The sequence below is a fragment of the Cibotium barometz genome, chromosome 18 (assembly GCF_041138505.1).
Source record: "Cibotium barometz isolate CiBa-2024 chromosome 18, ASM4113850v1, whole genome shotgun sequence".
Classification (NCBI taxonomy): domain Eukaryota; kingdom Viridiplantae; phylum Streptophyta; class Polypodiopsida; order Cyatheales; family Cibotiaceae; genus Cibotium; species Cibotium barometz.
The window spans coordinates 41,192,751-41,218,706 of record NC_141063.1 but is presented as its reverse complement, the minus strand read 5'-3'; the positions used below and the strand labels follow the sequence as shown (position 1 = coordinate 41,218,706).

Genomic DNA, 25,956 nt, shown 5'->3' with positions numbered 1-25,956 from the left:
CCTTTCCACTTTGCACCTAAACCTCATATAGACTGGGGTATGATCTGACACAATATGGTTAAGGAGTAACCCACCAAAGGTGTCCTCCCCTAACCACAATCCTTGTTCCGATATGTACAATCTATCTAATGTTCTTGATTCAAAAGCCTTCTGATTGTTTATTGGACTAAGTGTGACCTCTTAGCCCTCCATACAAGCCACATCGATGATGATTAATACTGTAATGTAGTGAAAACAAACAAGGAAAATTTCAGCTATCTTATGGAGGTTTATGAGGAGTTTTGCAGAGTGTCAAGTTCAAAAATTGCACCAAGAAAGACTGAATGCATCTTGCTGAATTACAATGAGGAGTTTTGCAGAGTGTCAAGTTCAAAAATTGCACCAAGAGATACTGAATACATCTTGCTGAATTACAATGAGGATAACTAAAAGAAATTGGATTCAAAGATACTAGGCCTGGAAAGATTGTCATGCATCTTGGCTATCCAATTGAACTGGGGATTTCAAACCACCAGAGATATGAGTGGCTGAAGGAAAGGATTGACAAGAAGGTAAAAGCCAGAGCTAGCATCAAACTTAGTATTGCTGGAAGTTTGATAATGATTAGGCGCATTCTGGCAGCCCTACCAGTGTATGTAGCCACCTTGGTTAAATTTTCCAAAAAGGATTGGGACATGCTATGCAAGTACTTCAAGGATTATCTCTGGAACTTTGCTGATAAGAAGACATGGTGCTTCACACCATGGAATCATGCATGCACAAGGAAGGAGGATGGTGAATGGGGAATACCTGATGTCATGATGCAAGCTAAATGATTACTTGGCAAGTGATTGGGAAAGCTAAATACTAGTCAGCCATGGGCTGTTATAGTAAGGCACATGATAGCAGATGCTGAGGTCCATAAGGACAAGTGGGATGACACTCATTGGATGGACAAATTAATGAGTAAACGGAAGATGAGGATACAAGGGTAGTCCTATGTCTAGAGTTTGGTGGATAGTTGGAAGGAGGTTTTAAAGCGACAACAAATGGGAGGGGGGGGACCAGATGTGACTCTGGTCTAAGCCAGTCAATTTGGCTAACTAGCCAAGCTATGGTTGACGATAGATAAATCTTGCCAGAAACTTAAGGATTGCAAAAGAGCATTTATAGGAAAGGCCTCAAGGTGTGGGGTGACATATGGAACATAAGGGAACACCAATGTGCCTGATCCATGAAGCTAAATGGAGTAGTCTGACTAGAGTGGAGCAACTTTACATGTTGGACCTTTTGAGCAGGATCAAAGAAGAATGGCCATTTTCTAAGCTTGCCACCACCTGTACAGACTCTTAAGGAATGGACAATCAATGGAAGGAGAGCATACAAGAGGCTTAAGTTGATTGGGAGATAAAAACTATTTGCTTACCCGCACCACTAAGCTATGCTCTAAAGTGCAACTTTAGTTTGATCGCTCCTCTCCTTTGTTTGGTCTCTCCTCTCCTTCGTTTGGTCTCTCCTCTCCTTTGTTTGCTCCAACAATGTGCCACTCACTAGGGTTGCCCTATCACATGACATGGTTAAATGTCTCATTCAAGCTCTCTCACACATAAGCAAGAAAATAAGAGGCAAATGCACAACATACTCCACCGGGGTTTATATAGGCAAGAAGTACTGGCAAGTACGCCAACATCTCCCTCGTTCTCAAAAAGAAATGGCATGGACATGCATGTTTTAAAGACATATTATGTTTTTGAAATTTCGCCTAGAATCTAGTCGAGCAGGCAGAGGACATCGCAAAAAAATCGAAAGTTTGAGGCACCTTTTCCCGAAAATGGAGGTTCAAGCCTTGGTATGTGAAGGCTCTCTAAGACACATAAATTTCGTCCTTATAACAAATTTCAACAAGGATTTTTAAATGACACTTTATGGAATATTATGGTCCAAGGGCGTTTGGTTTTATTGACTAGGCTCTCTGCGATCTAGAGAAGCGCGCTTTCTTTTTGTGTGCGCGCGCGCGCGCAAAATGCATCTTCAGCATCATCATCATCGTCATCATGCATATGCACCCCTCCTGACCAACCCAACATCTCCTCGAGGCTACCAATCCTCCATCCCATTTCCTGTATTCAGCGTTTCCGCCCTCGTGAATGTCATGATACCCTCCCTGTACCTCTTTGTCCGGATGCAGACCCCTCACCAACAGTAATCCATCCATACAGATGTCCTCTCCCTCTCCCCTGCCTTGCAACAGATCAGTTTAGGATTCGAGTTTGCAATGGTAGAAGAAACAGAAGACACGTTTGGGTTAGGGTTTGAGCTTTCAATACCGGCCGAAGCAGCAGGCCCTGGGTTTTTGGTTTGTTCAGAGACGCAGATCGTTTTTCATAAGGGTCTCTGCTTGGATTGATGGGGAAAGAGGAGACTTCCTGTTAGGGTGTGCACTCAAAATGTGTGCTAGGGTTAGGGTTTGAGCTCGAGCGCATTGTTTTCATGGCATGTCAAGCTTCCGCGAGCAGTAATTCGAAGTGTTTTTGATCCTGCTTTCTTGGCCTATCCATCAGGGGTTCCTCATTCAAGGTTACACAACAGGGTGAAAGATGCCAACAGTTGGTAATTTGCAGGATTTACGCTGATCAATTATCGAGGCATCCTTCTAACAGCTATCAAAGGTACGGTCTCTGTCAAAACACTGCTATTGTACGTGTACTCGCCTTCTTCCATGACGGCTCAGAACGGTCGTTGCGAGGCAAACGGCTCCCGCCTGCTGCCGTTCGCCATTTCTTGAAAAATGGCGTCCCAACGGCCGTTCTGAATAGATTAGCTTAAGATGGGAAAATAACATAAAAATTACAAAAAACGTTGGATTGTCCTGCCGTCAAGATAGTATCTTCCCTTTAGAACATGGACTAAATCCTGTTTTGTCAAGGAATTTCTCAAGATGTCTCAACGCATCAAGCCATATGTGTACTTGCCACTTCAGCACCTTATGCTCCAACTTCTGGTTCTAATGCTCTTTTCTTGGCTGCCCTCTTTTGAACTAGCTCCAGAGAATGTCCATGGCATTTCTTGCACATGACATCCCCCTCTGCTAAACTTGATGACGGGATTCCAACCTGTTCTTGGATGACTGTCATCATCCCATTCTTTTTCCGAAGTCCCTCTGTCATCCATCCATCTCTGGCGACCCTTTTCTTTGAAAACCCGGCCCGGTCTCCAAAACCACTCTTGACTCTGAATAAGATCTATGTATCTGTTCCATCCAGACCTCAATCCATTCCTGCCCTGACTCTGAATACTGTCTTTGTCTTCATTCCTGAGAAATGAGTCTGGCTCTCTCACATCACCCCTTGGAGGGTAATCCTCCCCTGGGACCGTTGCCCGAGAACCTATCGGCTCACAGGACTGCCATCCCCTCTGGCTTTGTGGAACACCACCAACAAACCTCCTGGGAGCTCTTCTCGTTCCTGTGTTCCTTGCCTTGGGCTTCGTAACCGTGTACTTTCTTGTACCTTGGACCTGTATACCATCATATGGGACTGAATCAGTGTTTAGTTTTGTTGAGCCTGATGCTCTGATACCAATACGCGGAAGCTCTGGGGGTCTTCTTTCAGCCCTAAACACCACTGAAAACATGCTGATGCAAAAACGCAGAAAGAAGGGAGAGTAGATAGAGAGAGAGATGCTGGAAATTTTGTATATTTCATATGGTACAAAAAGGTACCTACATCTACAGCCATAGGTTGCCTTCATGAAAAGGTGTAAATCACCAAAACAATCCTAGAATCTGGACCCATTCCCTAGTGGAATGAATGACTATCACAATGAGCATACATGCCTATTTATAGGCTCTTGGACTTCTTGGAGTGCTGGTTGACTGGTCATATAATCCATAAAAGCTGCGCCGTCTGATCTTCTTGCCATGTAATGATGCGCTTTCAGCCGCCTTGCTCTCTGGTACAGCCGACAGTATCCTGTCATGCAACCGACAACACCTAAGTCCTTCTCCAAGTTCAAACTTGCCACTTCAGCACCTTATGCTCCAACTTCTGGTTCTAATACTCTTTTTCTGGCTGCCCCCTTCTGGACTAGCTCCAGAGAACGTCCATGGCATTTCTTGCACATGATAGGGCTTTCTGCTATTTCAAGCTTCAGAAGGCATAATTGTATGCAAAGCCTTTGTAGGACACCTATTTAAAATATTTGTTGTACACATGACTTCTTTTAGCTAGAAACTATGAGATAACTCTTGACTTTGGATCATACAATGTACCATTTCCATGAGAGACTTGTTTTTATGTTCAGCTACACCGTTTTGCTGAGGTGTATAGGGTACAATACATTGGTATTTTATCCTATGATCAGCCATGTATGCATGAAATTCCTTAGATATATATCAACTACTTATTTATTGTACTAATTCTTTCTATTTGCTACTTCTCTTAGTGCTAGGCTTCATTATGGCTGAGTTTGCCTTGCATCTTCGGAGGTTTGACAGAAACTCAGTACAAAGGGCTTTGTGTGAATATATGCTCTTGCGTGTGCGTGTGCGTGTGCGTGTGTGCGTGTGTGTGTGAGAGCATATCTTGATACTGAGTTCTATACCCACTATTGGGCACTGATGACGTTAGTGGGGATGTCTGTCACGTGCATCCCGCACTTGGATGCCACGTAGACATTTCTGTACAGAAGGTGCAGGACCTGGGATGGTGAACTGGTCCCATGTGAGCCCAGTCCGGGACGAGTCAGCCAGGGATCCATCTCAGTCGTCCGAGGTCAGGTGTGCATTGTCCTGCACATGAGTCCAAGGTCAGGTGTGCACTGTCTTGCACATGAAACAGTGCCAGTCCGCGCTGTGAGTCTCCCTCTAGAATGATGTCAGTGGTTCTGTGTATTTGGTATGGTACCGGATGCCAGATCACTGAGTAGATTATGTTTAGGACAAGGGGCCAGCCCATAGGGCTAACCCGGATCTGAGTGTGGGCATGGGAATGGTGTAGAACCACTCCCATGAGGGCCAGGAAGGCCCATGCTGAACCCACCAGCCATGGAGGGGCTGTAGAATAGCCCTAGGACACAGATAAGGCAATCTCCAGGAGATTATAGCCTTTATATGGTTGTAGGGCATGTATGGGGCAGCCCATACAGGCTGCCCAGCCTTGGGATTGTGGACAAAAGTGGTGTCCAGCCAATCAGAAGCAGGCGCATCACTTTTAGCCTGTTAGGAAAAAAAGGTAGTATTTTTTGGGATTTAATTCAGCATTTATTGTTGAATTTCACCAGTCGTGGGACATAGCTTGTTTTTTCAGCTGGCCGACTGCTCCTCAGGAGGAGTATAAATAGTGGAGGCCATAATCCCATCATTCATCTCAGTTTTCACCAAGTGCTCAAGCCAATCAAGGGCCAGTCAAGCCAAGAAGATTGCCAAGCAAAGGGGTGGACTTCTGAAGGTCAAGGGCAGGATTTTCCAGCCAAGAAAAGGTCAAGTTTTCTGTATTTGTTTTCAGATTTACATCATTCTAATAAAGCAAATACACCATCCGTGGTGGGGGCCCTACAGAGGGTAATTGGGACCCAATACTGTGTCCTCTCCATCTCCCCCTTCTCCCTCTATTTTCTGCACATCTCCTTTCAGTTTGTGCGTTAATTCCGTCGCGAAAAGATTGCTGATTTCTGAGTTTTGAAGTACCGATCCTTCTTCGAAGCTTTCGCATATTACAGTGGTATCAGAGCCTACTTCAAGGAGAAAGATTCAGCAAAGAAAACCAGAAAATTTTTCCGCTCGTGTGGTTGGTTTTTAGACGCCGGTGGACTACCCCTTTCGGAGTGACTCCTGTCCCTCGAAGGACGGTTGGTTTTTAGCCTTCGGAAGCCTCCGGAAGTCTCCCACACAGATAGTGGATGGTCAGATTGCGTTCCGGAAAGGAATTGCATTTTCCCGCTATGGCGAGCTTTGGCAACGAGAGAGAACCAGAACCATGGGACAAGAGTGCACCAGGCAGCCCAGCTAGGGCACTCGGCTTGAGTGTCACAAACATGTTCTAGCAGATGATGTGAGCAATTGCAGACCAGACAGCCAAGTTGGATGAGCAGAAGGCGCGGATCTTGGCTCTGGAGGAGCGTTCTCACTCTCCAGTGTCGCGTTTTCCATCTCCTCCTCCCTCTCCTTCCGTATCCCAGATACCAGATTCTCGTCACAGGGACCCTCTCGTTGGGTCACAGCTGCAGCCAAGCTCCTTGCTTGAGATGCAGATGCGTGCATTGGAGATCCGACAACGAGAAGACGACGCCATGCGACGCGTGGAACACGAGCGTTACCTCAGAGCTTTGGACGCCAGATTGACACCGGCAACGCCCTCGAATCATTTTCTCGAGAAAATGAATTTCAGTAAGTATAATGGTAAACTCGATCCCACAACTCTTTATTCATGGTTGCATCAATTTGAAGCTTACTTTGCCGCAATTAGGAAAACAGATACTGACAAAGTGATCTTAGCTAGTTGGTACTTGGAAGGTGAGGCCATTCCTTGGTGGACTCAGTGGGCTCATGCCCACACCAGAGCAGGTATGGCAGCTTATGTGTGGGACGAGTTCGTCCGCGACCTTAAGCAGCGGTTTCTACCGCCCCACTACCTTGAGCGACTCGAAGACGAGTTCAGGGGAGCGCGTCAGAATGCGCAACCAATCCTTCAGTTTGCCAAGAAAATTTCGACCTTGTGTCTACAATTAGGCTTATTTGATTCGAACAAGAAAGTGCAGTTTTTGTATGGCCTGGACACGCAAATCCAATGGGAGGTGCGTATGTTTAGGCCAGCCACCTTTGAGGACGCACTCTCGCTTGCGCAGAGTGCAGAAATGAAACACAATGGTGGCAAGCCCAAGACTTCCCAACCGGCTTCTCCCAAGGCTAACACCTCGGGGAACAAAAGCCAGAACCAGACGGGGTCTTCCCCAGGACAGAGCCCGGGAGCCTCTGGCTCCAAGAACTCGAACAATGCGTCTAAGCTTACTCCAGACTAGAAAGCGGAGGCAGGCAAGACAGGTGGCAAGTTGAGTGCTGAGGAGCTTTCTCAGTACAAGGAGGAGGGTAGATGCTTCTTTTGTCATACAAAAGGACATACTTCTCGGGATTGTCCGAAGAAGCCTCCAAAGGCCGCCGCCGCCTCCACAGCTTCCGTGGTGAGCACAGCTCCCACACAGACCCCAGCGGCTACCACTAGTTCTTCAACCCCCGGTGCTTCAGTTGGAGCAATTATTAGCTGGGAGCTCGAAGATAAGTAGAAGGGCGCCCATGACCAAGAGTATGAGCGCAACGAATTGCTCAAGTCCTTTGGCTACATAGGTGGCTAGAGAGTCGTTGTCTTGTTTGACAGCGGCAGCACGGAGGATGTGGTCACGGAATAGGCTGCTAGGCGTGCCCGTTTCGAGCTGACTCCGGTGGACAAACAGGTGGAGGGTTTTAGCACAGGTATGACAACGAGCGTCAAGTATGAAGCTCTAGGTGCTAAGTTAGTGATTCAAGGCATAGAGTTTGTGCGTGACTTTATGGTTGCGCCTCTTGTAGGAGCAGACATAATTTTGGGTATCCAGTGGTTTCACAAGTTTCTTCTTGATGTCAAGTGGGACAAACACACGTTCCAGATCAATCGGAATGTGTCAAACACCCCGGTGACCATTAAGTGTGAGCCAGGTATTCCAAACTTTCCGCTCATAAGCCACTTGCAGGCTAAGCGAGCAGTCAGGAAAGGCGCACAGTGTGCGATGATTTATATCCAGACAGCCCAGACGGTGGCCAGTGCTTCCGAGAAGTACTCGGTTCTCCATGAAAAGTTCCAGAAGATTTTTCTTCGGGACAGTCTCCCTCCCTAGCTCCCCCCGTCCAGACCGGAGGATCACAAGATTGAGCTCCTCCCAGGCTCGGAACCCCCGAGCAAGTTTTCGTATCGCCTTTCTAAGGCAATGGAATCGGAGTTGGACCGCCAACTCCAAGAATTGTTGCAAGCTGACTTCATCCGCCCAAGCGTGTCGCCATTTGCAGCATCGATCTTGTTTGTCAAGAAGAAAGATGGGTCTTCTCGGTTGTGTGTCGATTATCGTGCACTCAACAAGCTGACTATCAAGAGCAGATTCCGGATGCCTCGAATTGACTATATTCTTGAGAGGCTGAATGGAGCTAAGGTGTTCTCTAAATTGGATTTAAAGAGTGGGTACCACCAGGTACGGATTGTAGAGGGGGACATCCCCAAAACAACCTTCCGTACAGAACGGGCCCACTATGAATTTGTGGTCATGCCATTTGGTTTGACGAACGCCCCAGCTACATTTAACCGCATGATGATGCGTGTTTTTCGGGAGTTGATTGGAGAGTGTGTGTTCATATTTTTGGACGACATACTCATATTTTCAGCTACAGTTGAGCAGCATGACATTGATCAGTGGAGGGGCTTGATCTCCCTCCAAGAGAAACATTAGGGGAAATGATTCTAGACCAACATAGCTAACTCAGTTGTGTTCCATCATCCCATGTCTTTTTCCATTTTTATTCCAAACCCTATCAAAATCACACCATTAGAATCTCTCATTCCTTCTCCTCCTCTAGTTTTTTCCATGTCCTATCTACACTCGTCACAAAATTCATCTCATATATTGCCTCTACCCCTATGGTGAAACACTTTTTAGTGTTTCACATCTCTTCTTATACTCTGACTTCATCCTCTTTCAAAACATTCCTCCATGAAACTTTAAAAACAACAACAAGGTCATCATTCTCAACACCCCATGGGTAAATTGGATATAGTATCTCCCTCCATGGACATCCAACAGGAGTGTTCCCTCTCTCCTAGATCATATACCTCCAAACAACTTTAAGTTGCTGGAAAGCAACGAGCTCTACATCAATGAAAAGAAGTCAGAATTTTATCTGTTCCAGGTACATTACTTGGGATATATAATTAGTGCTGAAGGCATTCGACTGGATCCGGCTAAAGTGGCCGAGATTGTTAACTGGGAAGTACCTTAGACAGCTTATGACATTAGATCATTTGTGGGTATATGCCAGGCATATTCCACCCACATTGACAAGTTTTTCGGATCTCTCGGCAGATCTCACCGATCTCCTAAAGGGAGTGAAAACAAGAAGGCAAAAGATTCGAATGACTCCACGAGCGTTGGAGGCATTCTAGAACCTCAAGGTGGCTTTGTTAGAAGCTCCTTGTTTAGCCCTTGCCTCGTGGGACGAACCATTTCAAGTGATCACCGATGCGAGTAACATCGCAATTGGAGGTTATTGCAACAGAATGCATGCCACAACTTAGCATCATCCATTGTCTTTGTGACATAAACTGTACATATAGCATGCCTTTGTCTTTCATATGTATCTAACCCGTAAAGGCCATGAGACAAAGTACCAGAAGTAACAATTGTCTTTTCGTCACTACGATCATGAACAATACATCTGTAATTCTCAAAAACTGAACCACTAAGCCAACCTTAGTAATGGTAGAGATAGATAACAAGTTCTTCTTGATCCCTGGTATATATAATACATCTAAATTGTTCCACCATTTGCAGTAATGAGAAGAATTTTAACAACTTCTTTTACAAGGTATGAGGAGATGTTTAAACATGTTACAATGTTTCCATGTGGAGCAGATTCAAGTGATGAGAACAAACACAATGAGAAGAGATGTGCTTACTATCATCACTATCAAAATACTAGACATGTACATCTGTAACAACCATGCATACATCCTTATGTGAAGGATTATAACTCTATTACACAATAAAATTCCAATCATTATGTGCATAGTTTGCAGATTCTTTGTTTTTTACATTGGATGTTGATGCATCAGCTACAGCTATGCTCGAGTCTTTATTTTTTTCCTTCTCTAGCCGTTTCCTGCACTCATTAATGTAGTGACTAGGTTTCCTGCAATAGTTGCATTCACCCTTTTTCTTTGGCTTGTCGTCTTTCTTGTCTGCAAGGTTGCCTGATGACTCTAATTTTGGCTTGTAACTACCTTGAGAAAAGGATTTACCTTTGCCTTTTTGTTGATTGGCAGCAAAAGCCTGATCTCCTGTACGCATGAGAGATTTGATTTGCGTGGATTGCTCTTCTTGTAAGAGCACAGAAACCCACTTCTTAAACTTCAAGGCATTTGGATTGCCATTCATCATGAGTCTCATGGTAGAAGCAAAACCGTGATACAAGTTCGGCAATACATTCAAGACACTACACACCAATAAATTGTTAGGATATATTTCATCAACACTGGTCAAGTGCTCCTTAAAGTCCTTCATTTTTGTAAGGAGACTCTCCATGGAGTCTCTCTCATTTATATGCTTTGACTCTAATTGCTTGCGTATATAGGCAACACGCGTTTCATTACGTACTTGGTACAATGACACAAGTGCATCTTAAGTATGTTTAGCAGTCCTGCATGACCAAATGTGTGGAATGATGCTCCTCTTAATAGACAAAGCAAGCAATGCATGTACTTGCGCATTTCTTCCATCGCACTTTGTTTGTTTCTATATAGAAGGTATGCTATGCTATGGTAACGCACCATGTGAAATTGAGTCCGTGTTTGCAAATGTACCTTTTGCATCATGTTCATCAGAGAAACCAGGATGTTTCTCAATACCAACCATATCATTCCATAGCCCTTGGGCTACCAATACAGGCCGCATCATATAGGACCATAATGGGTAGTTAGTCTCGTCAAGCTTATCCTTAGTAGATAACATTCGAAATACATCATTGTCTGCCATTTCTTATAATACCTAAGCAAGTAGTTATGCAACTTGCAAAGTGACGAGTGCTCTTTGACGCAACCGAGATGGTTGCTAATAAGGTCGTTGACAATAGAGACCTACAAGATGCATGAAAGAAATACAGAGTATAGTGTGTAGAAATTTTACTCGTAAGAGGTAGAGTGAAAGCTTGTAGATGCTTTCTCGTGTATCTGCACACCCTTCTGTAGTAGATCTGACAAAATTACTCTAGAATCTGATGAAGAACAATACAAATCCGGTCCTCGAAGATGTATGCAGAAAATTGAAACTGTGTGAACGACTCCCAAAACGTGTCTGAAATGAAAAATTTGTCCGCAAAACAACAATACAAAGTACTACACACATCACGATCCTCTTTCTTTTCCCAAAAGGGCTCCTTGATCCGATTCAAGAAGATAGGCGACTCGGGGTGAAGGGTAGGCACAGGGTATGCTATGATACCAAATGTTGGAAATAGGGTTGCAGGAATACATACGCGCACACACACAGTGGAGAAGCAGCACACAATGAGACGATATATAGATAATGACTCCCTCTCTCCCCTCCCCTATCTGCTCTTTCCATAATCAACAATTAACGCACACTTAGCCACAATAAGAAGCTTCCGCTATGCCACTTGTAACAATAGATATATATGCAAGATGATATTTGTTTTTGGATATTTGGGATTTATCTAAGGATTGCAGCTCATTTTATATCATACGGAGTAAAGGAATTGTGAAAGATGGCATAATAGCAAGGAAACATTTTTCCTACCTATTGGAAACGAAACGTTTTTTCAATCAGTTTTACATCTTTTACAACACGTCTTTTTCTTGCGTGTTTGATGATAAATCTGTGCACTAGGTAGCTTTTGAATCTTAAAAGCTGCTGATCTTCCATTATGGAACAGGGGATCATTGGCTGTATAGACACTAGCATGCGTTTCAGCCACGACGGCTAGTAAGGATCCATTATATGTGGGCATTGGCACAATGGCCACATACAACTTCAAACCCTCAAATCATCTATCTAAACCTAAAGTCGAGGTAATGAGCTTGGACATTTCGACATGTATGGGTCTCCTATCCCTCCTTCATTATGGTGAGTACAGTTGTGTAATGGTGGACTAAGATCTGTATGCTGGAGCCTGGTTTTTAGAATTCGTGTCACATGCATCAGGCCTACCGGGGCCATGTGTAGGGTGATCACACGGTGAGAGAGACGTTGTGATGAAGGGACATGGTTGCTCAGTTCCACATGAATTCAATGGTCGAGCGATCATTCCACCTCGGAATTGTGTCACCATTGGTGGTAATTGATTCTCTTTTGGTAATGGTGATGACGATAGGCTCCCCGGGATTGGAGGCCCAAGAAGATTCCTCTTGTGAGGCTTTCTTTTCCTATTGACTCAAGAGAACTTGAACGGGTAGCTCTAAGATTTTCCCTAAGCGCAAAGAAACCATCTACTATTTTTTTTTTTGTTTTTGCACAAGAGTGCATGATTCTAATTTCACATGGGCAGTGGAAGGTGTGTGATTAAGGTGGCTGTTGGAATTCTGAATGCTTGCGCTTGCAGGGCTGAAGCAAAACGCTGATGCTTGTGCTTGATTGCCAAATAGCCTTTTGATTAAGTGGGGAAGAGGAGGGGCCTTTATATATAGGTGAACATCCGGCAGAAAAACAGCAAAGTTGACTTTTCATCGAAGGCTAGCTTTCTCATGTGGGCACCCAGATCTGGCTGGCCCCAATGAAGTTGCCTGCTCCCAAAACAGTCCGCCCAAACACATGCAAACTTTTTGCGATTGTGTGTCACTGCTACTTATAGTCCTTGAACCACTTCGATGAAGATGCCACATATATCATAGAATTTTACAAACATTCTAGTTTCCTTACAAGTCTTGTTGCTACTTGCAACCGTCATGGTCCTTGGTTGCAGATATTCCAGCCTAACCTGTAATTTTTAACTGGCAACCTGCATTTATTCCTACTCTGTTAAGCTGTTGTGAGCTGTCCATTCTGATCCCTGCCGAGGTGTCGTCCACTGAGCTGCTGTCCATTCTGGTAGCTGAGTTGTCGCACAGACATTGAGTTATGTGCTTTCTGATAGCTGACACCTGTAATTTTTAACTGGCAACCTGCATTTATTCCTACTCTGTTGAGCTGTTGTGAGCTGTCCATTCTGATCCCTCCTGATGTGTCGTCCACTGAGCTGCTGTCCATTCTGGTAGCTGAGTTGTCGCACAGACATTGAATTATGTGCTTTCTGATAGCTGACGTGTCACGTACTGAACTGTTGTCATGCTCCCAATGACCATGACGGCCAGGAATGGTTTCCCGGTCGAACCATTCCTGCTGCAGGCTCCCGGCTGCTGCCGGTCGCCCGAATGGCAAGAATGGTCCTCCCGACGGCCATTCCCTACACCTTGAACTTCAACATGCACCTCTTCTCTGTCAAAGAAATGAAGTGTACATACCGGCTCCTCTTCTCCAACAAAGAAATGAAGAGTGTATTGCTAAAAGGAATGAAGAGTGCGTTGCTGTCATGTGCACACATGGACATGCTGATCCCCAGGCTAATCCCTGATTTGGGCAGCAGATAAATAATAGGTTAGGGTTTTGGAAAGGCTCAGGATTTACACAGAAGAAGCCCTAGATTGGTCAGGACAGCAGTCGAGAGGGTGAATAAGGCCAGCCAGATGAAGTTGGGATGATCATAGTATCAGGATGTTGTCTTTGCTGCTGGCTGACAGTAGTTTCCAGTTCATGAGCATTGGAAGAGCCTATAAAAGGATAGGCCAGCCTTCAGTCTTAGCATCTGACCCCCTTTTTGGGGCAGGTGAAGTGTAGCTTTTAGGGTCTTTATGTTTCCTCTTTTGGAAGGCCAAAGGCCACATACTTGTACAATCTTTATGTACTATATAATATACTGAAAATACAGCTCTCTCTCTCTTCTCTCTATCTTTGTTGGTGATTTGCATCAAGGTTCCTATTCAGTTTCTTAGGGCTGAAAGAAGACACAGAGCTTCCAGGCATGTGACGTTTGCCTTGGCTAGTTATCTCGCTATCACCAAAACTAAACTCTCTTGACCATACCAAGTCCTTATACCTAAAGTCTTCTCTACTTATAGGTCTCATTAGCCTCTGAAGTCATCCCGAAATAACAAATATACCAAAGTCTTGCCAACTTTGTATAGCATGCAAACATGTTCTGCACATGGACTGTGCACATGGACGGTCATGACAAACACAGCTCTTTAGACCTGTCCCCATTACTGGTAGGATGAATCAAAGCGAAGATCTTTCATCACAGGTGTGCATATACCGGCTTAGAGCATTCCTACTTGTCTGTACACTTAGTGCCCCTGTTCCTTTATCAATTAGGGCTCACAGGTGGCAAGCATTCACCTAGTCTACCATGTACATGGCCTTAGTCAGGATCCTCATCAAAAACCTCGAAGTGGCACCTCCAAGTCATGCATTAAAATCTTAAAATCTGCTGGACACTTCTAAGTGGATATGATTATTGGAGGGTTGATTAATGCTGACCCAAAGGTTGAAAACGTGTACTTACGATTGTAGTTTCTTATTCAAATATGAAAGTGAATAGTATAAATGCATGATGCATCAAGTGTCCCAACATTTTCTTTAAAATTGCACTGCAGGTGTCTTAACTTTGAGCCAAGCACAGTGTGAGGCTCGAAATACTGCACTCAAGTCCAAGGACACATAAAATTATGGCTGTGTCTGACGATGAAGAGGCTTTGATCGATCCCTCGAAATCGAGAATACCGGTAGAGTTTTCCAATGATCGGTTCCCACAGTGCATTGTATGGACTCCCTTGCCCATAGTTTCATGGCTAGCTCCATTCTTGGGTCATGTGGGCGTCTGCCGTGAAGATGGTACCATTTTGGATTTTGCGGGTTCATACCATGTGAACATCGACAGTTTCACATTCGGTGCTGCAGCAAGATATGTTCATCTGGATGGGCAACAGGTTGTACCCGAGCCATTCATATTTTTTAAAGTTTGTTCAGCATTAAAGAGTACTAAAGGAGTAACGCGTGCAATATATTAAGTAAATAAAAAAAAAACCAACAAAAATCTATATGGTAGTAGTTGACTTGACCTTGAAATTATCGACTTGACCTAGAGGTCGTGGGTTCAAAACCTCCCTTGGTGCTTCCTCGTAGTATCGCCTACAAGCAAATAATTAAGTAGAGTACATGCGGTGAAAAATCGGTAACTACGTGGGCCAATTAGAAAAAAATAATTTAAAAGTATCGAATGAATCAGAAATGTGATATTTGTATTTCTGTTCATTTCAAAAGAAAAAAAAATAATTAGCACCCAATGAAGCAGTACAAAATCAAGAGTGTAATATTTTCTTCTACTCATTTTTGAATTTATACTTAATAATGGTCATAGAATTAGATTAAAGCTCTCATCTATTCATATCGAAATGTGACTGAAAATGTAAATGATCAATTTATACATCCCTCCCAATATATTGCTCATTTTGGAAACATATCTATGGAGAAGAGAATTTAATAAGAGTTTATTATGGATGAATGTCAATGAAAATCAATACTTAATTTGTTTAAATCGACTAACTATATGCAAGGCTTCATTTAGGAACTATTTAATAGGTTGAATAGGGAACGTCTCTATGTTATAGAGTAGAAGAGCCAGTAAACATATATGTGTGGTGCTGAATTGCAGTGCTGCTTTCCACCTTATCTGTCCAGCCACACCTGTGAATCCGGGTTCAAGCATGTGCAGGTTGGCACGGCATTGTCATGGGATGATGGACTCCAGAGTTGTATGCACCACTTTGAACACAAGTCTTACAACCCCTTCACATGTAACTGCCACTCCTTTGTTTCGAGCTTCCTCAACAGGATTGCTTACCAAGGATCTATCAAGTGGAGTGTCATCAAGGTGGTTCTATTGATCTTTTCAAAGGGCCGATGGGTCAGCAAATGGGCTGCAGCAAGGTCCTTCACTCCTTTCACACTAGTTATGTGTCTGGGCCTGGTTGTGGCTGGCTGGCCTTTCTTGGTGGGCTGGGCAGTGTTTGATATTCTCTTAATTGGGTGGTTCATTTTTGCAACCTACATAAAGAGTGGTCTGCTTGATTGCTAACCAGGCTGTGAACATATCCTAGGGCTAATGATACATAAACTCGGCAGCAAGGGCCCTTCTGAACACTTACAACCGTGCACACTACTGTGAAAACTTGTAGCTTTTTGTGGAGAAATCAGGCCCAGTTTTGTCTCCTCTTGAAACTTGGTTCTACTCAGAATGCTTGGCTGAGAGAGCTTCTATCCAGATATACAAATTCTTCAACTCTAGGGGCACGACTTTGTGAATGCGTGCAATTCATTGACCCCTTTCTCAACAAAGGCAATAAGTGATTTCTTTCAAAAGAAAATAAGCCATTTTAGTGAAAGGATTACAATGCAGCTTCCATTCATTGAAGGACTTTGCTTGATTAGGGCTTTGCTTAATTACTAGAAATGCATGGGCTCTCAATGCACATTAAGTAAGGCTTGTTGAATTCAATGAAGGAAAGCACACCTTTACATGTGCAGATACTACAAGGGTTTATTTTTCCGAACCGAGTCTCTCTCCGACTGAGTCTCTCTCGAAGTGTTTTGCATTGCTTTATTGTGCCAGCATGTGCCTGAAGAGGCCAACCCTTCAGAGCATATAGTAGTGGACTGTGAAACTTTGAAGTTTATGCATGTGCAAGTATGTTTCGAGTTTTGTTAAATGGTGAAAGGTGTCATTTCCAAACAAACGAAGCAATTGGAAGTAGGTAGGTTTGTTTTTGTTGCTTATTCAAACCTTTTCAAAGGTAGGAGGGACTGCCAATTATGTGAATTAGTGTTCTTTTTCTTGCACCCCTTGGGTTTAAAGGTCTTGCTAGTCTCTACAGCTTTTTGTAGTATCAAGAGTACTTAAGAGTCTTAGACCCGGTTCATGCATTACTTCTTGAATAGATCCTACACCATTGTAGTTTACCACTGGGCCTTGGTGTAGGTTCCTTAGTTGTTTATAGGCTTGGGCCAATAAAAGTTTACCAGTCCTCCATCCTTTGTGAATATGTCTGAGGATGCCAACACACACTGGACCATATGTCTCACTTTCATTTGATCGGACCCTAAATCTTTTTTCTTATTCAGAAAGGAGACTTTTAAGTAAAATAAAATCATACAAAGGGAGATCTCAAACCAAGATGTAGGGAGATCTCAATCAATCAGGGGCATTATGTTGCCTTGTAGGAGTGCACGAGAAGAAAATACCATGGTCCACTCTCTTATAAATTTGTTACGCCTCGTTTGTGCAGCTCTACAAGATCTGTATATGCAGGCCCGAGCGGCCAAAAGAGTGTGAACGATGGCGGGCGGGGTCAACACCAAAAAAAGATCTCCATTGGTTAGTGGGCAACTTGTGGAGAAACAGCCATAAGAACTAGGATGGATACTAGACTCCTGTTGTAAGAGGTGACAGAGTGCCAGAATCTTGTCTACGTAGGGGTAAGAGTGGGAACTCTCTAGGTTTGTGCAAGGATGTGCAACGTGGTGTTACACACAGATTAGCTGAAGAAAGGTATACTCATGGGGTTAGTCTCATATCAGTCCATTTCTACTCACAAGGGTTCAATGTAGAATTTGATAGGGCATCCACCATGTAACCATGGGCATCCACCATCTGGCCATGGTCACCACAAAGCATGAGTAACCATCAATAGGGAAGGGTCAGTATACCAACGCTTCCTAGAACACGACCCACTACTCTCATTGGGGACGGATTACAAGGCTAGGTGTGATCACCTATACATCACATCTCTGCATCCAACATCCTAAGTGAATGGAATAGAAGGCAGTAACTTTTTCCTCCTCAAGTTTCAAGAATTGCGTCACTGAAAGGGGCACGCATGTGCCAAAAAAAACCACAAATGGTGATACTCATCTAAGAATGTATCAACGAGCTAGTGGTTAGGTACATCAAGGTGTGCAATTTGTCGACGGTCCCTCTAAGATGCTGGGTCTATAGATGGCTCTCTCTAATCATATGGAAGACTTAAGTTCTTCCAATCTAGTATTGTCGCTCCTCATCTCTCCTAGCTAGTTGGCCACTACTGTATATATCCAGATGGTCCAGGGGTCTGCGAAGATCATCTCTGATAAGGTCGCTCCACATAATGGGTTGCATATCAGCCTCATCTATTGAGTTAGGGGTTGTATGACATAAAAATATCCACATACTACCCCAAGCTCGGATGATGGAAGAACATTGGGGAGGATCGGGGGGCACATCCAAGTATAAGGCACATGAATAAATCCTTCTAAGGTTGAGTACCAACCATGAAGGAATGCTCTAATCACCAGCTCGCAAAGCACAACTTTGCACTGGATCTTTGGATCAATGATGTTCAATCCCCCTTAGTGCTTGGGAAGGATGATAGTTTCCTAAGTAACTCCGAACAACTTGTGTGGCATTTTTCGTTCCTCCCTCTTGAATAGGTATGCCTCTTTTTCTTCTTCCTCCTTTGGTTCCCATGCTGCCACTTCCTCATCAAAAGTGTCTTCATCGGCCTTTGGTATGTTCAGCATGGCTACAACACTTAGCATGTAAACAAAAGTTATCTCTTTGCCACCACAATAGAAAATTTCGTGCCAATCTTTTGAGGAAGAACATCCATTGTAGCCATATGCATTCGACTTTGAGAGTTTTCAGGTAGTCTAGGAGAGGTGCAAATTTCAAAATCTCACGCTCTTCTTTCAATTTTTTGCTACAAGTATGGCATAGGTTTGGACTGTTGTGGATCGTGCAATCATGGTCGCTTTCATCAAGGGACCTTCACTCATGGGGTGGGTCTTCCGGTCCCTCTTTTTGATGGAGATGTAGTCCGAGTCCCAATTGTGGAGGACTAATCTTGCTTCTCGCATGTGTAGTTGGCCTGTAGGTTTAGGAGTTAGGTTGCGTAGTAAAGATCACTACAAAGGAACTCATGTGAAATGTTCTAACCTTTCCCACACAAGTCCCACAAGATTTGCAAGACAATAAGCTTTACCACTAAGCTTGTGTCATCTAGAGGATCTTGAAATAGATTATTTTGTAATGGATCTCATCTTGGTTCATACATCTTTGCCTTCGGCATTTATTTCATGACCATGGAGATAATTGATTTCTTTTTGAGAGTCTCTGGTTCTAGCTTGTAGAATTGGTGTCCTTGACTTCAATCTATAGACCTACAAATTTGTGAGCACATTCAAACCTAATCTTCTTCTCTATGGGATTAGGATACTCTACCAACTTGTTCGGATTAATTGAAACTTCTTCACGCCTAATGGTTGGCTTAAGAACCACAGCTTTTTTACGAACACATATTTTCAGCTTTGAACTTGCTCATCTCCTCCACGAGATTAGGATACTCTGCCTACTTCTTTATTTGGATATCGATTCAAGCTTCTTCAGGTTTAGTGCCTGGATTAAGAACCATTTCCTCCTAGGAGGATAATGATGAAGCATTATCGGTTGTATCTTTGTGAGAGCAAATCTGCAGTCACTCAATCATCCCCCATCTAGTCCATGTCAGAGAGTATTGGGGGCTACTCTCATATATTCAGGTACCTCTTTTAGGTGATAGACACATGTATATCCTGGACCTCTAGGGGTTCTAGCGGTAGAAGCCTCTCCTACTACATGAGCAACTGCTCTCCTATATGGGTAGTAACCTCTCCTACTATATGAGCAACTATTCTCCTACTACATGAGCAACTGCTCTCCTATATGGGTAGAAACCTCTCCTACTATATGAGCAACTATACAGGTACCTCTCTAAGGTGATATGACACGTGTGTATCCTGGACCTCTAGGGGTTCTAGAGGTAGAAGCCTCTCCTACTACATGAGTAACTGCTCTCCTATAGGGGTTCTAGAGGTAGAAACCTCTCCTACTACATGAGCAATTGCTCTCCTCTAGGGGTTCTAGAGGTAGAAGCCTCTTACTACGTCAACAACTGTGCTCTCCTTTTGGCTTTCATGCATGTTACTACATTTAGAGGGATGGCTTAAATGCATTCATCTCTTATGCTCAATAAGTTGAGAATTGCCATCAGCTTTTTCTGTTGAGCTTGCTTTGATGAGGACGCTCTCTTGGGGCAGTCTTTATACCCCCTTTTGTAATGGCCCATCCATATATTATTTTGAAGTAATACGCCATTAGAAGATGTCAAAAAATGGGACTAGTATGTTGGAGCTTGGCTTGATGATGTGGGTGACTGGTAAGATCCAAAGCACTCAAGCTAGGATGGGAAGTAACATCTTTGGCATTGGCGAGGCAGGGCCAGTTACTTGTTTGCTAGGTTATCAAACTTCAAATATTTTCCTGTGTTCTTTGAACATGCTGCTACCGTGGGTGTATGTTGAGATTTTATTTTGAAGTTTTTTTTTTTTCACATTGAAAGATGAATTAAAAACATTGGGAAAACCAAGTAAATGGGAGATTTTATTTAATTACATGTTTAATTTTTGGTTCGATTTCATGCATTTTGTTTATAAAATTACTTTTTTTCTTTCTATTATATATGTATATATATATATATATATATATATATATATATATATATATATAATATAATATACTAGATATTTCTAATTGGTAGCAAAATGAGGTGTGTACATATGCTTGCTACGTTTATTGAAAACGAAAGACCCAATTAGAACTAAAATATGCTTGTTGACATTAGGGGATTTCTAGATACAAAAAGGGACTCTTTGAAAGAAAGGCGTCTTATTGTCTAATGAGCAAGCTTGGATTCTACATGCATGTAACATGGATCTTTTAGAATCTATGACACAAGGTCAAGCATATTTTATATTATCTTATCACACAAGGTCAAGCATATCTTATATAATCTTGGGACGTCATATTAAGAAAAGAGAGAAATGTCAGATGTGCTTCTTTATTATCAAATGTCAGAAAAGTAAGCTTCATATTGATTTGCAAATTTCATTTCCCCCTGTGAGATCCCCACCTCTCTATCTAAACGATAATCTTGCAACAAAAATCACACTAAGAGTAGAGTGACTCACTTGGGGCCTCATATTACAATATCCTAATGTTTGCCTATTTCGTTAGATCCCCTCAGTCTGATTGGAACAATCCTTGTATAAGGAAAGGTGAATGATTCCTCTACGTGTTTTCTCTTCATAATTCTCATAAGGTCACATTGATGAGCTCCTCCTTGAGGCTCAACAAGATGTCTCAACTCCTTGATTATGAAAGCATTTTCTCTCTCTTTTTTCGTGACTTCTATTGGTCTAGACTACTCACCCTAAACTTCTCGTTCTAAATTATAGTTTGGTCTCATTTTGGAAAGCACTCGTGAGCTTGGGTACCCACTTTCTAGTGTTTGATCCTTTTTTTTGCTTCTTAGACCAGTTCCACATAGGCTCAGCGAGGCTTTGTCCAATCCCATGGGTTTGGCCTTCCGCCTGACCACTGGATCTATGGAGCCAGTGTGAACTTACACTCATAATTAAAGTCACATTTTTACTCACACACTACTTAAATTGAGTTCACACACACACACACTTCTTTGAAAACAATTCTACGATAAAAAATATTATTTCATACAAATTTTTTCACATATCATGCATATTTCCATATGTCCAATCATATAACAAGGTAACACATCAATGTCCCACCATCATTATATATCTCTTTGCACTGCGACTATGATCCTCAACACCTTGTAAACTTAGTCCTAAAAGTCACCATGTAAAAACACATTCTTTACATTCATCTAATGTAAGGCCCATCCCTTAGCTATAACTATAATAATGAATACTCTCACAGTCCATAACAGTTCGGCTGAATGTCTCCTCATAGTCAATGCCATATATCTATGCATATCCCTTGGTAACTAATCTTGCTTTATGGAGCTGCTAATAGGACTATTTAGGCAAAGGCACCAAATCCCATATCTCATTAGCATGTGACATACATGGTATCTTCTCAATGCTTACATCCAAGTTCCTCCTCAAAACATGCGACGTAGATGGCATCTTCCCAATGCTTACATCCAAGTTCCTCATCAAAACACGTGGTCTCTACCTCTTATATAGCTTTAACCATATATGTATAATTATGGGTTGTATACTCATTATGTCTCAACAATCATTGCTAGTGTGGGTTCTTTTATGTGTGGGAGAAACCTCTTAAGAGGATCTTATGTAAGAAATGATGTATTTAGGTATCACCTCTTAGGGATAATTATCATCATAGGTTTGACATGTGGCATATGTGGTGGCAGCCTATGTATACACCATATGTTATGTGTATGCCTAATCTTTTCAAGTTTATCTTATGCCCTCCCTTTATCACTCTTATTTAACTCTTGTGAGATTAACCCCAATCTATAGTAATGAACCAACAAATTAAAGATCAAGACCGAGAAATATTACAAAGGTTTATAAGGAGAGAAAGACAAAGATAATATTAAGAAATATAAGAATGAGTAGATGAGGCCTAGAAGCTATACAATTCTTGCTCCTTGTTGGCATGATGGTGTCCCCAATCTAGATAGCTGTCGAGAATGTTATTGATTACCTTGTGAATCTTGTGAATCTTGTCCCATTAATAATTTTGAAATGACAATATAATGAAGATCCTCATCTTCATGCTACAAACTTCCTAGTAGCAGGAATAGCTAATAATGCCAAAATCCCCTAGCATTGGCTAGCCATCTTTCTTGCCACCCCTTAAAAGCATGGTGTTTCAATGGTACGAGAGACAAAATAATGGAAGATTTGGTATTTGGGATGAGCTATAGTAGGAGTTCCTTACACACTTTTGGAGGGAAGGATTTGTGGATAGAATGAGAGATGATTTTACAAACCTGCAATAAAAATAGAAGGAGAAAGTGTAGAGTCTTATGTATTAATTATGGAGTCAATACTTAGAAGATGGGAAACCATACCTTGGATGGTTATATGGTTGCATGATAGAATACAAAAGGGAGTATTCTTATAGGGGAGATGAAACCAATTACCTTACAAGAAGGTTTGTGGAGATGAAACCAATTACCTTACAAGATGCAGTAACAACAGTTAGGTTATATGATGAGGTAGAGACTAGGATATAGCACAACCGACAAGAAGAGAAGTGTTACCCACACCCACACCCACACCCACACCCCCACCAACATAGAACACATGCCAATCTATTGATGATGAATCATGGAACACATGAAACCCAAGGATTACCTCCTCAAATATCCTTCCATGGTCCCAGTCCCAACCTCCTCTTTTGCACCTCCCTAGCCATGATGTAACCAACCTTCATGTTGGAATCAATAGCTAAGTTAATCCCCTCTTTTGCACCTCCCTAGCCATGATGTAACCAACCTTCATGTTGGAATCAATAGCTAAGTTAATCCCCTCAAAAAGCTAGTCACAAAGGAACTCCACCCCATCAAGGCTAGTGTATGTAGTCATAAATGGAGAACTCTTGCCCAAAGTTCACCTGAAGAGAATATTAAGGGTTACTTTGCTACCTCTCTAGCCAACATCAAGAAATAATTAATGATGTCATGAGTCAATAAGTGTCAATACCGCCACTTATTTAAACCCATCAAGACCAGATGGAGACGCCTTGAGGTGTGGTGTGGTAAGTGCCACCAAAAGAAGAGGACACTTAGCCATAGAGTGTACAAGGAAGCTGCTCATCCGAATGGACTTTTTTGTTATTATTGTTTAAGAAAGAACCAAGTGAAGAAATTTACTCCTTGAAGAAAATGCATGAAAGAAGAAAGAAGAAAGAAGATAAAAATCAGAGGTTTATGTATTAGAAGCCAATATGTCAACTCAGAACATTGGACCTAAGCCCCACGAGTTTGATTCTAATTTTAGCCCAATGACGTTCACATCCCAAAGTTATAGAGGAAGATATCAAACCCCAAATCAAAGGAGCCAAGTGTGCAGGATCTTTCCAACGAACCAACCAATTGGCTTATTTGAATGGCATAACAAAGCCTTTTGGTATCTTTCCCAATGTTAAGATAAAAATGGCATGAAATTATGGCTAGCATACTTGGTGGTGCAACCAATATCATATGGTATTTCCTACCTCCTCATGGCTATTCCAAGAAAGAGAAAGGACATATTGGTGTATAAAGTCAGATCCAGATCTCAATTCCAAACAGAATTCCTCAAATTCTGTTAACTTGATCCTCAGATCAAAATCAAAAGTCTTAACTAGTTTCAGATTCGGTGGGTGTTTTGAGTGCATTTTTCCTAAACTGATCACATCGTCATTGACAAAGGGATTAGGTCTTGGTCAATAGTCTGAATCAGAGTTTGGGTCTGGAAAGGTTCTTCCTAAACTAACTTTCTCGAAAGGTACTATTTCAATTTCTCTTTTTCTAAATTTCGTTCGACGAATATTTGCTTACAGATTTCTAAAACATGAATTTCTTATGAGGAATAAAATAATCATTTATCTCAATCTCCGACTTCGATAGTTTAATTGAATTTTCTCATTACCATCTTAATGAATATGAAACGGTAGCATTTCTTCTCACAGATTATCTACTTATTCATTTTTCTAATTTTTACAAAAATTAAACAGAGGATTAAGGAGAACCCTTATTTAATTATAAAGATTCTATATGCATCTAATTATGCATAAAATCCAATTCTGATGAAAGTCACACTTTTATCATTAAAAAAATCATTTATGGTGAAAATCACTCTTTTAATAAAAAAATATCTTTTATGCACCCATTTAAGCATCAAAACCATTTATGATGAAAATCACACTTTTAATATAAAAAAATATCTTATATGCACATGTTTATGCATAAAAATTATTTATGATGAAAGTAACACTTTTATAATAAAAAATAATCTTTTATGCATACTTCTATGTATGAAATTCAATTATGATAAAAGTAACACTTTTATAATAAAAATAATCTTTTATGCATACTTCTATGCATGAAAATCAATATGATAAAAGTAACATTTTTATAATAAAAAAATAATCTTTTATGCATACTTCTATGCATGAAAATCAAATATGATAAAAGTAACACTTTTATAATAAAAAAATAATCTTTTATGCATACTTCTATGCATGAAATTCAAATATGATAAAAGTAACACTTTTATAATAAAAATAATCTTTTATGTATACTTTTATGCATGAAATTTAATATGATAAAAGTAACACTTTTATAATAAAAAAATAATCTTTTATGCATACTTCTATGCATGAAAATCAAATATGATAAAAGTAATACTTTTATAATAAAAAAATAATCTTTTATGCATACTTCTATGCATGAAATTCAAATATGATAAAAGTAACACTTTTATAATAAAAAAAAAATCTTTTATGCATACTTCTATGCATGAAAATCAAATATGATAAAAGTAACACTTTTATAATAAAAAAATAATCTTTTATGCATACTTCTATGCATGAAAATCAAATATGATAAAAGTAACACTTTTATTTTTAAAAAAATATTTTATGCATAAAAATCCATTTTGATGAAAGTAACACTTTCATAATAAAAGAAAATTATTCCTTTATGCCTAAAAATCTATTTTGATGAAAATAACACTTTCATAATAAAAAAAAATTATTCCTTTATGCATAAAAATCTATTTTGATGAAAGTAACACTTTCATAATAAAAAGATGATTCTTTTATGCATAAAAATAATAATAATCAATATGCATCTTCTATGCATGAAAATGACACTTTTAAAGTATAGGATTGATAGGAATTACTCTTTTAGCATAATAAAAGATAATTCTTATTTCTAAAAATTTTACCATAACCTCCTTTGTATGGTTGATCATTTTTTAAAATTTTCTACTTAATTTTATCTTAAGAATTAACTCTAATTGATTTAAAGTAACCTATACTAATCAGGATTCACTTATAAAAGAGAAAACATTATAAAAAGTTTAATTCCAACAATTATCACTTAACTAGGATAAAGAAGGGTTGATTCTAAGAAGAGAGAGGAGAAAAGCCTTTCGATCAAGGCAAAGCATCCATTTATCACTTCAAACAATCATAAACATTAGAAAAACATAAAATCAATAAGAAAATTACAAAAATCTCTACTTACATAATTTCTTGGAGCTTTCCTTTGGCTTGATGGTTTGAGGGTTCAA

General features: G+C 41.1%; 1 protein-coding gene across 3 annotated transcripts; it reads left to right on the top strand.

Moving 5' to 3' along the window:
* Positions 1-1,945: 1,945 nt before the first annotated feature.
* LOC147629351 (protein REVERSION-TO-ETHYLENE SENSITIVITY1-like) lies at positions 1,946-16,374 on the top strand. 3 transcript variants are annotated; one of them, XM_086812586.1, is made up of 4 exons: positions 1,974-2,648; positions 11,663-11,798; positions 14,415-14,747; positions 15,473-16,374. In XM_086812586.1, the coding sequence occupies exons 3-4, from the start codon at positions 14,487-14,489 to the stop codon at positions 15,893-15,895; spliced, it is 684 nt and encodes a 227-aa protein (XP_086668712.1). In that variant the 5' UTR covers positions 1,974-2,648; positions 11,663-11,798; positions 14,415-14,486; the 3' UTR covers positions 15,896-16,374. The 3 variants fall into 3 exon arrangements, with proteins under 3 accessions (XP_086668711.1, XP_086668713.1, XP_086668712.1); XM_086812585.1 differs by lacking the exon at positions 11,663-11,798 and having other exon boundaries at positions 1,946-2,648; XM_086812587.1 differs by lacking the exon at positions 11,663-11,798 and having other exon boundaries at positions 1,946-2,648; positions 15,499-15,623.
* The last annotated feature ends 9,582 nt before the right edge of the window (positions 16,375-25,956 follow it).